General features: G+C 49.1%; 1 protein-coding gene across 1 annotated transcript in view; it reads left to right on the top strand.

The window, feature by feature from the left end:
- Nucleotides 1-42: 42 nt before the first annotated feature.
- Nucleotides 43-13,418, top strand: part of Tctn2 (tectonic family member 2) — a 19,196-nt gene continuing 5,820 nt past the window's right edge. Inside the window, exons 1-11 of the mRNA XM_013023050.1 lie at nucleotides 43-127; nucleotides 534-613; nucleotides 2,275-2,467; nucleotides 4,531-4,631; nucleotides 6,271-6,467; nucleotides 7,049-7,175; nucleotides 9,617-9,761; nucleotides 10,953-11,018; nucleotides 12,068-12,202; nucleotides 12,359-12,436; nucleotides 12,705-12,785. Coding sequence (XP_012878504.1) covers nucleotides 43-127; nucleotides 534-613; nucleotides 2,275-2,467; nucleotides 4,531-4,631; nucleotides 6,271-6,467; nucleotides 7,049-7,175; nucleotides 9,617-9,761; nucleotides 10,953-11,018; nucleotides 12,068-12,202; nucleotides 12,359-12,436; nucleotides 12,705-12,785 — 1,288 coding nt within the window. The remainder of the gene's footprint in view (nucleotides 128-533; nucleotides 614-2,274; nucleotides 2,468-4,530; nucleotides 4,632-6,270; nucleotides 6,468-7,048; nucleotides 7,176-9,616; nucleotides 9,762-10,952; nucleotides 11,019-12,067; nucleotides 12,203-12,358; nucleotides 12,437-12,704; nucleotides 12,786-13,418) is intronic.

Genomic DNA, 13,418 nt, shown 5'->3' with positions numbered 1-13,418 from the left:
TCCGCTTCCTCCCGGCCAGTGTTCGTCCCCTCGGTCCTCCGGATGTCCAGCCCCGAGGTCAGCGCGTCCCTGGTCGGGGCCGGCGAGGAGGTGACGGTGTCCCTGGCCGAGCTGCCGGCGGAGGCGGGTAAAGATTCCGCCCGGGGGGCGCAGGGCTCCGGGGGGCGCAGGGCTCCGCGGGCCCCTGCACGCCCTGCACACCCCTGCATGCCCTGCACACCCCTGCACGCCCTGCACGCCCCTGCACGCCCCTGCACGCCCTGCACACCCCTGCACGCCCTGCACACCCCTGCACGCCCCGCATGCCCTGCACGCCCCGCATGCCCTGCACGCCCCGCACGCCCCTGCACGCCCCGCATGCCCTGCACGCCCTGCATGCCCCTGCACGCCCTGCATGCCCTGCACACCCCTGCATGCCCTGCACGCCCCTGCATGCCCTGCACGCCCCTGCACGCCCCTGCATGCCCTGCACGCCCTGCACACCCCTGCATGCCCTGCACGCCCTGGACACCTGCCCGCCCGTCTCTCCTCAGGATTGTGGCCACCCCCAGCGTGTGGCGAGCCGCGCGGGGACGCCGGGACCTGGAGCGTGGCCCTGACCCCCGGGGGCGCGGTAAGACCCTACACCGAGGCCCCTGCCCAGGGCTCCTGCAGCCCTCCCTGTCTGTGTGACTGTCTGTCTGTCTGTCTGTCCATCCATCCGTCCGTCTGTCCCGTGCTGGAGATTGACCCCGGACCTTGCGCACGAGGCAAGTGATTTGACGCTGTGGGTTCCATGTCCAGAACTATGGACTTGTGCCCTCCGTGTGACACCCATCCAGCCCTGGTTTCTTACTCTAGGGTCAGGGGGTCCTCCGATGCATTTCAAGGGGTCTGTGAAGGCTGTGAACTTGTGTGATGTTCTATGTATATTCTGTGGGGGTTTCTTTCCTTGTGTTTTCTATTCTGTGGGGTGTTTTTTCCATTTGTTTTCTTCTTTTTTTTTTTTTTTTTGATTGTCATTATCAAGGTACAGAAGGATTACTGTTACATGCCAGGTACAGAGGACATTTCTTTCTGGATGTACCCCCCCCTTCCCTTGCACTCCGTGTATTTTTTTATGAAAAGGTCACCAGCCTTAGTCAGATAATCAAATGGGCCTGGTACTAAAGAAGAGTGCTTTATAACCATGGGTCTTGTTCAGGTCTGAGCTTCTGTGTTGGAACACACAAGCCTGGAGAGATTGACTGTCCTCTGTGAATCAGTGCTCACTGAGTGCCTAGTACATGGGCAGCAACAGTACTGGAGATGGATGGAAGCAGACGCTAGCCTTTTTGTGCTGGTCTGGGGGCTTGAGCTCCAGACCTCATGCTCTTGCTTATCTTTCTCTGGTCAATGCTGGTGCTCTACTACTTGAGCCACATCTCCACTTCGGGCTTCTGAATGATTAATTGGAGATAAGAGTTTCATAAATTTGTCTGCCTGGGTAGTTTCACATCTGGGTTGTCAGATCAGCCTCCTGACTAAGAGTATAGGCATAATCCACTAATACCCAGCATCATTCATCTTCTATTGGGAAGTTGATCTTCTATTAATGGATAAAATCACACACAAAAAAAAGATGCTTGGGCTGGGAAGGTGGCTCAGTGGTAGAGCGCTTGCCTTGCATGCCTGAGGCCCTGGGTTCAATTCCTCAGCACCACATAAGCAAAAAAGAAAAAAAACCGGAAGTGGTGCTGTGGCTCAAGTGGTAGAGCGCTAGCCTTGAGCTGAAGAGCTGAGGGACAGCGCCCAGGCCCAGAGTTCAGGCCCCACCACCAGATGCCCCCCCCAAAAAAAGGTGCTCAACAAATTGAGCTCTGTATTGCACCTACACTTTGTGTTCTCTAAGGACCCACGTTCTTGCCTTTTATGTGAAAGCAGTAGGTTTGGGAGTGGATTTGCAGAGGCTTGTATCATGTTTGTATGCAGTTCTCCTTTTCTTAAAGAAATTAAGGATGGCCTATTATATTCCCTCCTAGGTGTAGATGCTGTTTGAGTCACTCTAAAAGCCCAGCAGTGAGCCATGGACAGGCGGCTTATGCCTTTAATCCTAGCTACTCAGGAATCTGTGATCTGAGGATTGTGGTTTGAAGCCAACCCATCAGGAAGGCCAGGAGACTCTTATCTCCAATTAACAAGTGGTAGAGAAAAAAAAAAAAGCTAAGAGACAGCACCCAGACCCTGAGTTCATGTCCCTATACAAGTATAAAAAGTTAAAAAAAAAAGTAAAAGTCTAGCATGGTTTCCTTTCAGAATGTGCTGGAAGTGACTGTGCGCTTCAATGGCAGTCTGCAGTGCTCCTGGAATGAGACTGGTGCCTCCGCCGAGATGCTGTGTCTTCTCCAGACCCTGCTGGTCTCCGCATCTCACAATTCCTCCTGCTTGGCACATCTCCTCATCCAGGTGGAGATGTATGCCAACTCTTCTCCCGCCCAAAATGCATCAGGCAAGTAAAGCCCATCAATACACTCACGTCCAGCCTTATCTGTTTGTTCTCCATACACACCTGAAGTTTGTTAAGCTTGCTTGTCCTCACTTTTGGCTATCTTCCGTTCCTAAATGCATCTTTTTTTTTTTTTTTGGGTCCGGTTGTGGGGCCTGAACTCTGGGCCTGGTCACTGTCCCTCAGCTCTGCAGCTCAAGACTAGCACTCTACCACTTGAGCCACAGCGCCACTTCCGGTTTTTTTTTCTGCTTATGTGGTACTGAGGAATGGAACCCAGGGCCTTAAGCATGCAAGGCGAGCACTCTACCACTGAGCCACCTTCCCAGCCCTAAATGCATCATTTTTTGACTAGCTTTCTTAAGTTTCCTCTGTGTACTGTTGCTGTATCTTTTGTATGCTTCTTTCAGTCCTTTTTGGGAAAGCACACTTGACTTTATTGGGAAGTTATTGGGAATGTCATGTATAAATAAATAGCTGGATCTAGGAAACATCAAGCATTTTATTTTATTTTTTTGTCAGTCTTGCAGCTTGAACTCAGGGCTTGGGCTCTGTCCCTGAACTCTTTTTGCTCGAGGCAAGAGCTCTACCACTTTGAGCCACCGCTCTACTTCCGGTTTTTGGGTGGTTAATTGGAGATAAGAGTCTCACGGGGACTTTTCTGCCCTTGGTGGCTTCCAACCACAATCCTCAGGTATCAGTCTCCTGAGTAGGTTTACAGGCGTGAGCCACTGGCACTGGCACTTTGGTTATTATGAGATGTCTGCTCTGACCCTAGGAACATGTGGACAGATTTGCATCCAGTTGCCAAGAAATCCAGTTGCCAGAAGCCAAAAAACAACATGAGAGGACAGATAGGAGGTGGGAGTGACTGGTAGCCGTGGCTGGTGGGTAGCATGGGACATATATAGAGAGATCAGATTTCTCTTGTCACACACAGTAAACCCTGAAATGCCCTGCTGTGGGCATGGGCTTGCTTACACACCTTGTAACAGGCTTGCACAAGGACAGACAACTTGTTCCTGATCCATCTACCTTTGGGGGTCTTGCTATTATTTTTTTTTTTTTGTCAGTTGTAAGGTTGTCAGTTGAGGGCGCTGTCCCTCAGCTCTTCAGCTCAAGGCTAGCACTACCACTTGAGCCACAGCGCCACTTCCGGCTTGAGCCACCTTCCCAGCCCCCTGCTATGTTTTTGAGCTCTATAGAGTATGGGGTTTGACGCTCATTAGATGCTTCTAGCAGCCACCCTTGGAGTTGGTGGCGAGCAGAGCTGCTGTGTGTTTTCTAGCACCTCTTCAGACTACAAGGGCCAGCTTCTGTCCTTTTTCTGGTATAGTTATTCATTTTATCTGGCAAGTGATAGTGGGAAATTGAGAGGCATCGCCTTCCTAGAAGCTAAAGCACTGTGTGCTGATTCCTGCAAGAAAGGTCTCAAAGAATTTGAGTTTTTTTTTTTTAATTTCTTGATGATAATATTTTCTTGGGAGGAACATTACTGGAGTTTGAACTTATGGCGTTGTATCTTCTAGGCAGGTGCTCTACCACTTGAACCACACTTCCAGTGTGGCATTTCTGCTGGTTAATTGGAGATGAAATGTCACAAATTTTTCTGCCGAGGCTGCCTTTGAACTTTGATGCTTTGATATATAATATCAGACTTGAGTAGCTAAGATTACAAATATGTGCCTATATATATATATATATATATATATATATATATATATATATATATATATTTTTTTTTTTTTTTTGTTGGTCGTGGGGCTTGAACTCTGGGCCTGGGCACTGTCCCTCAGCTCTTCAGCTCAAGGCAAGCGCTCTACCACTTGAGCTACAGTGCCACTTCTGGTTTCTGGTGGTTTATTGGAGATAGGAGTCTCACGGTCTCTCCTGCCCGGGCTGGCTTTGAACCGCGATCCTCAGATCTCAGCCTCCTGAGTAGCTAGGATTACAGGCGTGAGCCACCAGCGCCCTGCATGTGTGCCTATATTTTGAATGTACAGACGTGAAGATGTTTGGTCCGATTATTGCCTGGCTGAATGTTTTCTGCTGGGTGTATTTTTCAGAGAACATGGCTGTCATTCCGCACCAGGTGTATCAGCCCCTGGGTTCTTGTCCTTGCAACTTAGTGGCCGGGGCCTGTGACATTCGCTGCTGCTGCGACCAGGTAGGTTCCATCGTTGCATGGGTCCACCACACGCTCTTCTCCACGCTGCTTTCACTTTGGGGCTGTTGTGAGCAGTGCTGCTGTGGAGTGTAGGTTTCTGGTGCATTCACGTTTCATTCTAAGGTGAAGTACACTCCTTGCGCTGATGTTTTACTTTCAGCTCTTCTCCAGCTGCCTTCTAAAGCATTTTACATCCCTGTCAGCAACGTCCATGGGCTATACTTTTTCCATATCTTTGCCAACACTTACACTTATCTGTCCTTTTTCTTTTGTAATGGTACTGGGATTGAATTAAGGGCCTCCAACTTGCTAGGCATGTGCTCTACCACTTGAGCCATGCCCCAGCCCCTGCCTGTTTTTTTTTTTTTTGGGTCCAGTCGTGGGGCCTGAACTCTGGGCCTGGGCGCTGTCCCTCAGCTCTTCAGCTCAAGGCTAGCGCTCTACCACTTGAGCCACAGCGTCACTTCTGGCTTTTTGCTTATGTGGTGCTGAGGAATCGAACCCAGGGCCTCATGCATGCAAGGCAAGCACTCTACCACTGAGCCACCTTCCTAGCCCCCCTTGCCTGTTTTTTGAAGATTGCCTCTCTAGCAGGTGAAAAGTGAGATTTCATTGAGATTTCAGCTTCCACTTTAGCAGCAGATACAGACATCCTTTCATGCACTGATGGGCTACTTGTAAGCCTTCATGGAGCAAAGTCTGTGCGGGCTCCTCGCATGTCAGTGTTTATCACAGATATTCCTCATGGCCCTTATCAGATCCATGATGTGCAGAAGGCCTCTCCCTGTGTCCTGGTCCACCTTCTTGTTGTCTATGAGGTCCACATGTTTCCTAATTTGATGACATCTCATTTATCTAAGTTCTCTTCCGCTTGTGTTTCTGGGTTCATATCCAAGAAATTGTGGCTTAGTCCTTGGTCCCCTGCATATGTGCATGTGTATGCGTACACACACACACACACACACACTCTTCCTTTGTGCTAATACCAGGGCTTGGACTTTGCTTCACACTCTTTTTTTTTTTTTTCCAGTCCTGAGGCTTGAACTCAGGGCCTAGGCTCTGTCCCTGAGTCTTATCTTTGTTCAAGGCTAGCGCTTAACTACTTAAGCCACAGCATCACGTCTGGCTTTTTCTGGATATGTGGTACTGAGGAATGGAATCCAGGGCTTCATGCATGCTAGGCAAGCACTCTACCACTAAGCCACATTTCAGCCCTTGGCTTCATACTCTTTTTTTTTTTTTGCTGGTTGTGGAACCTGAACTCTGGGCCTGGGCACTGTCCCTCATCTCTTCAGCTCAAGGCCAGTGCCCTACCACTTGAGCCACAGCACCACTTCCAGCTTTTTCTGCTTATGTGGTGCTAAGGAATCGAACCCAGGGCCTCATGCATGCAAGGCAAGCACTCTACCACTGAGCCACCTTCCCAGCCCTCTATATTGATTTTTTTTAGTTTGTCTGGTGCTTTATTCAGCTGATTCTCTTGAAGGCCTGAAGCATGTGTGGAGCTGCATAGGGAACCGACTAAGGAAATGCTACAAGTGTTTACGGCTTACACACACTTTTGGGGGGCTAGGGGATTGCTGGGCTGCGCACTGCTGACTGGGACCACGTGTTCTCATCGACCTGTGCCTGCTTTCAGGAGTGCTCCAGCCAGCTTCGAGAGCTGTTCAGGATGTCCTGCTTCTCAGGAGTGTTCGGGGGAGATGTGAACCCTGTGTTTGATCAGCTATGCACTGTGGGGACCACCTACCCCGTTCCTGACTGGTTTCCTCTCCTGTGTGTGCAGTCGTCCCTGGCCAACTCACCCTACCTTGGCCACTTCTACCATGGGGCTACGTGAGTGCTGGGAAGGGCCTCGTTCCCCACGCCACAGGCCCTGAAATTTGGACACGTTTTCCTCAGCATCTTAAAGAATTTTATTCTAGGTTTCAGTGTTTTGTTTTTTATTCCACTGTAGGGCTTGAACTCAGGGCCTGGGCTCTGTCCCTGAGCTCTTTTGCTCATGGCTAGCACACTAGTGGCATGAGGCCCCAGCACCTGGCTTTTTTAATGTTGGAAAGAATTGAGCCTCAGGAAACTAATTGCAGCTAGAGCCAATAGCTCATGCCTGTAACCTTAACCACTTATGAGACTGAGAGCTGAGGATCATGATTCAAAGCCAGCCCAGGCAGGAAAGTCTGTGAAACTTCTCTCTAATTAACCAGCAGAAAGCTAAAAGTAGAGGTGTGGCTTAAGTGACAAGAGCATTAGCTGAAGTTCAAGAATCTTAGTGAGTGCATGAGGCCCTGAATTCATGTTCTCTACATGTGTGCACATGTGCACATACACACACACACACAGAGGAAGAAGTTGAAGGGAAGGGTCTCTGAAGATGCTAGCTGGAGGCATTAGTGATGGTTTTTCTCATGGACCTGCAGTTCTCCTAGACAGGACCCAGACTTTGATGTCTACCTGGAGCCTGGCCTCAAAGACTTATCGGATCTGGGTTACAGACAGGGAGATCCAATCATGACCTCGAAGAAGACGTATTTCACTGTTCCGCAGGTAAGGACTGCCACTGTAACTTGCCAGCTCTTTTATTTTCCCCTTCCTGCTGCAGGTATACCACACCACACTCTTGGAAATTCTCCCTCGGTACTTGCTTATTTTTCCCCTGTGGATTTTCCAGGGACTTTGCTCCTAATTCTCAGAACGGACTTGTCTCTAAATTTCTATGGGAGTAATGATTAGTCTTCACTTCTGATAGTTTAGGAGCCAATTTCTGTTAAAGTAGAGAGATAGCATTTTATGTAACATTCTAGAATTTGGAATTTTAGAGTTACAAGTTTTATAGGAAACCTTATTTTTTTTAAGCCCAATGGTATTAGGAAATAAATATGTGAGAAGAAAACTTGAGATATTCCGGGCGCTGGTAACTCACACCTATAATCCTAGCTTGTACTGAGGCTGAGATCTGAGGATCAACATTCAAGGTAGCCTGAGCAAGAGAGTCCATGAGACTCTTTTTTTTTTTTTGGTCCAGTCGTGGGGCCTGAACTCTGGGCCTGGGCGCTGTCCCTCAGCTCTTGAGCTCAAGGCTAGCGCTCTACCACTTGAGCCACAGGGCCACTTCCGGCTTTTTTTGTTTTTGCTTATGTGGTACTGAGGGATCGAACCCAGGGCCTCAGGCATGCAAGGCAAGCGCTCTACCACTGAGCCACCTTCCCAGCCCCCATGAGACTCTTATCTCCAATTAATCACCAGAAAACTAGAAGTGGCACTGTGGCTCACAGTGGTAGAACACTAGTCTTGATCAAAAGAGCTCAAGAATAGCACCTGGGCCTTGAGTTCAAGACCTACAACTGACCAAAAAAAAAAAAAACCCATGAGACAACAAACCACTTCTCTTTGCTATTCATGTGAATCCATTTTTTTTTTCTTTTTTTGCCACTCCTGGGGCTTGAACTGAGGGCCTGGGCACTGTTCCTGAGCATCTCTGTGCTCAAGGCTAGCACTCTACCACTTGAGCCATAGCACCACTTCTAGCTTTTTCTGTTTATGTGTTATTGAGGAATCAAACCCATGGCTTCATGCATGCTAGGCAAGCACTCTACCACTGAGCCACATTCCTAGCCTGAATCCTTTTTTTTTTTTTTTTGTCAGTCATTGTGCTTGAACTCTGGGCTTGGGTGCTATCCCTCAGCTCTTCAGCTTAAGGTGAGCGCTCTACCACTGGAGCCACAGTGCCACTTCCAATTCTCTGGTAGTTGATTGGAGATAAGAATCTCATGGACTTTCCTGCTCGGGCTGGCTTTGAACCATGATCCTCAGATCTCAGCCTCCTGAATAGCTAGGATTACAGGCATGAGCCACCAGCGCCCAGCTCTGAATCCATTTTTATGGTATTAAAAGACATGGGAGCCAGGTGCAGTGACTCATATCTGTAATCTTAGGTGCTTGAGAGGGCAAGTTCAAGAGGATCACATTTTCAGGCTAGCCCAGTCAGAAAAGTTTGTAGAGACTACATCTCAGTGCAAGACACTGGGCTTGGTGATGCACACCTATTATCCCAGTTATGGTAGGAACCCTAAAATAGGACTATCACAGTCTAGTGATATGCCAGAATGTAAGACGCTATCCCAGTGCAAGCTGGTCGCTGGTAGCTCACGCCTGTCATCCTAGCTACTCAGGAAGCTGAAATCTGAGGATCCACGGTTCAAAGCCAGCCTGGGCAGGAAAGTCTGTGAGACTCTTATCTCCAGTTAACCCCCAGAAAACCGGAAGTGGTACTATGGCTTAAGTGGTAGAGTGCTCGCCTTGAGCTGAAGAGCACCCAGAGTTCAAGCCCCATGACTGACAAAACAACAACAACAACAACAATAAAACATTGCAATCAAGGGGTGGAGGTGTGACTTATTAGTAGAACATCAACCAGTCAAGCTTTCGGCCTTGAATTCAAGGAAATACTGCCAAAACATCTCCCCAAAGGAAGGCAAAATGAGGTAGCAGCTGGGATTGTAATTAGGGGTAGAGTGCGCACTCTAAGGTATGCAGAGCCCTGAGTTCAATCCTCAGCATCAAAAAAAATCTGGTTTAATGAAGGAGAAAAATGAATAAAATGGTCATGTCTTCACAAAGCAAGTGGGACAGGGCAAGGCATGGTCCTTGTTTTTATTCTTAAATTTATTCATTTTCTGTTTTGTTTTTGATTCAGGGTCTTGCTCTGTAGATCAGGCCTGGAAACTGACTCTTTTCCCACCCCAGCCTCCCAAGTACTGGGACGCTAAGGCCTGAGCCCTGCACAGCCGGCCTTTGGTACTTATTAAATACTGCTGGGGCAGTATTTAATAATATAATAAGTGGCCTCAGCTCCGGTGCATCCAGAAGGTGGCTGGTGGACGGAGGAGATGTTGGCTAGCCTTTGTGGAACAGCAGCAGGCAGCCGCAGGAAGGATTTGAAGAGGCGCTGCTGCCAGGGGTGTGCTCAGTTTGTGTTTCTGGTATAGGTGTCCCTGGCGGGCCAGTGTCTGCAGGACGCCCCGGTGGCCTTCCTTCAGAACTTTGCTGCTGAATGTGCTACTAATTTGGAAGTGTACCAGGAGCCAGACAGTCAGACAGTGAATGTCAAGATAAAGAATGGGGTTCTGGGAGGTATGTAATATTTGCTTGAAGAAAGAACAGACTTGACTTGAATGTTAATATAAACTATGACATAAGTCACTTTTTTTTTTTTTGGTCGTGGGGCTTGAACTCTGGGCCTGGGCACTGTCCCTCAGCTCTTCAGCTCAAGGCAAGCACTCTACCACTTGAGCCACAGTACCACATCTGGTTTTCTGGTGGTTCATTGGAGATAAGAGTCTCACAGACTTTCCAGACTTTCCTGTCCAGGCTGGCTTTCAGCTGAGATCCTCAGATCTCAGCCTCCTGAGTAGCTAGGATTACAGGTGTGAGCCACCAGCGCCCAGCTTAAATATCTTTTTTTTTTTTGTCGTGGGGGCAGAACTCTGGGTCTAGGCACTGTCCCTCAGCTTTTCAGCTCAAGGCTAGCACTCTACCACTTGAGCCACAGTGTCACTTCCAGCTTTTTTCTGCTTATGTGGTGCTGAGGAATCGAACCCAGGGCCTCATGCATGCAAGGCAAGCATTCTACCACTGAGCCACCTTCCCAGCCCTTTTTATTGGTTTTATCCCTGAGCTTTTGGGCTCCAGGATGGCACTTTGCCCCTTCCACTTTCAGCTTTTTGGTGGTTAATTGGAGATAAGAGTTTTACAGATGTTTCTGCTTGGGCTGGCTTCCAACTGGAATCCTTAGATCTCATTTTCCTGAGTAGCTAGGATTATAGGTGTGAGCCACCAGCATTTGGCTCTACAAATCAACTACTGGAAAATAATAGCATTTTTGTTTGGAGAAGAGCAGAGCACATTTGGTGTGTTGCTCTCCCCCAAGAACTTTTTTTTTTTGGCCAGTCCTGGGGCTTTGAACTCAGGGCCTGGGCTCTGTCCCTGAGCTGCTTTTGCTAGCACTCTACCACTTGAGCCACAGTGCCACTTCCAGCTTTTTCTGTGTATGTGGTACTGAGGAGTTGAACCCAGGGCTTCATGCTTGCTAGGCAAGCTCTCTACTACTGAGCCACATTCCTAGCCCCACCTATAAGCTTTTATGTCAGTTATGAGTGACGCTTGGAGAGGAGGGGCTCAGCTGTGGCACCGAGTGTGGACAGCTGTGGCTAGCTTGCAGGGTAGGCGTGATACCCACTCTGCTCGCTCAGCTTTGCTTTGAGTACCGAGACATGATGGCGTTAACTGTGAGTGCCGTGGGAGTTCACCTGGGTCCCTTTTCAGGCACAGTCACCCCAACCGTGATCTATGAGGAAGTCACTGGCCTGGATACATTCATCACTAGCACAGGTAAGCACCGCCCCCTTCATGTCAACTGTCACATGGTCCCTGTGTGAAGCACTGCATTGTGCAGGCTGACCTTGAACTCCTGCACTTGTGATCCTGCGAAGAAGCTGGGTGCACAGGCATGCGCCACCTTGTCCTGCTTAAAATACACTTTTTTTTTGGTCGGTTGTGGGGCCTGAACTCTGGGCCTGGGTGCTGTCCCTCAGCTCTTCAGCTCAAGGCTAGTGCTCTACCACTTGGGCCACAGTGCCACTTCCAACTTTTTTTTGTTTATATTGTGCTGAGGAATCAAACCCAGGGCCTCATGCATGCAAGGCAAGCACTCTACCACCGAGCCACCTTCGCAGCCTTAAAATACATTTTTAAGAAGCATTTAGAGCAGTCCCTTGGGTCGGGAAGGCGCCCAGCAGCACTTCATGTGTGCTGTGTTCTGTTTGCCTCAGCACCTCTATGACCTGGGCTGTGCCATCAGGGCCTGAATCTAGAGAGGGGCCAGCGTCCTTTGTAGCCTTCAGCCCCAGGAGCCTTTTCTTGAGTGCTTGTCAGGGAGGTAAAGGTTTCTGGGCATTCTCATTTCTTGCTTTACTTGGTAATTAAACTTTGTAGTGGTGATGCACCAAGTAAGTTGTATGGCATGTCTGCCGTCACCCTGGACTCCTGTGTTTTCTACAGTGGGGGAGTTTCTGTTTTCCTTTTCAATGTGCTGTAGATATACACCCCACCCATGACTGTATCAGACTTTAGAAGCATTCCCCACAGCTCTCCGGAGCCAGATGGCAGCCTGCGTGTGCGCGTGGAGCTGACATGGGGAACCTTCCATGTGGCGCCCATTTCCTCAGCTGTGTGTCGTGTGGCTGCCATGAGTGGGCGCTGGGTACAGGAGTGGAAGGAAAGGGACTAAGGGTGATGCAGGGTGCCACCAGGCGGTAGAGGAGAAGGTGGGAAAGCTGACCTGGGGGGCCCAGGGAAGCCCCCGCTGTGTTAGGTATCTGAGGAATAGACTTAAATCCCAAGAAAAGCCTTACCTTCTGAGTGAGTTCTCTCATTTTCAGAATCATTTTTAAGCAGTGGCTCAGCCCCAAGAAATGTGCATGTGGAAGAGCATTACACTTTCAGATGGTACAACAACACCATCAGTGAAATCCGTGTCCGCATCCTACGGGCAGAAATCCACGCCCACCAGAAAGGTACTGATGAAATGTAGCAGCAACTCTTCCAGTTCAGAGAACTTTTTCCCCTTTCTGGATTCTTCATAATTCAGCTGGGTGCCAGGGCTCACGCCTGTAATCCAAGCTACTCAAGAAACCCAAAATGCACCTGACTCTACTTTGATTTATTTCTAGGGATAATGAGGCAGAGATTTACTGTGAAGTTTTTAAGCCATGATAGCAGTAATGAAAAGGAATCGTCTGGCAATCCAGGTAAGACACACGCAGAAGTGTCCATCCTGCAGAGAGACTGTGCGCGCTCCTAGGCAGGGCCCCGTCTTATCAGATTCCATTTCTGAACTGTATTTTTAATCACATGAATGTCCTGGTCTGTGAAAAATGAAAGGGGCTGCGTGGAGGTCGCCACCTTCTCTCCAGGGCAGTGTATGGAACTCTGGTGCCTGTTCCTTCATTCGGACTGCCTCTTTTGTGCATCGACAATGGCAGGAAATGAGAATCCTCCCTCCCTGTGTTTGTCCAGGTTACCAGCGTGGCAAGCCTCTGCGAGTCCTCAATACCAACAGGGAGAACAACATCACAGCTTTGCATCTCTGGCGCTCAGGTACTCTGACTCCGTCCTGTGATTAGCCCCTGAGTAAGCTAGCTCTGCAAATGTTCTCTTGTCAGGTGCTGGTAGCTCACACCTGTAATTCTGGCTATTTAGGAGGCTGAGATCTAAAGATCGTGGTTTGAAGCCAACTCTGGGCAAGAAAGTCTGTGAAACTCTTTAGCTCCAATTAATCAGCAAAAAGCTGGAAGTGGAGGTGAGCCTCAACTGGTAGAGCACCAGCCTTGAGCAAAAAAACGCAAGGCAAAGAACAAGACCTTGAGTTCAAGCCCTTGCGCACGCGCGCACACACACACACACACACACACACACAGACACAGAAACATTTTCCTATTTCAGTGTGGATCAGTGTGAAGACAGTTGGGTGGTGAGCAGGGATTTTTCTTTCTGTGAGGAATATTGGCATTGCTGGCAGCTGCAGTGCTGGTTGAGTCAAGTAGCCAAGGAGATTGGATGGGGTCAGAGAGAACTGTGAGTCATTGTGATCACCCACAGCAGCCAGGGCAAGCACTTGTGTGTTCCCCAAAACTACTGATGGCGCCAGACTGAGGTTCTGATGCCCAGAGGCCACCATTCAGTTTGGAAACTGTTAGAGTCACAGTAATCTCATTTTTTTTTTTTTGGCGG

Source organism: Dipodomys ordii, unplaced genomic scaffold (genome assembly GCF_000151885.1).
Source record: "Dipodomys ordii isolate 6190 unplaced genomic scaffold, Dord_2.0 Scaffold66, whole genome shotgun sequence".
In the NCBI taxonomy this organism is placed as follows: domain Eukaryota; kingdom Metazoa; phylum Chordata; class Mammalia; order Rodentia; family Heteromyidae; genus Dipodomys; species Dipodomys ordii.
The sequence above is the reverse complement of the archived record's forward strand: the minus strand, read 5'-3'. Positions and strand labels throughout refer to the sequence as shown.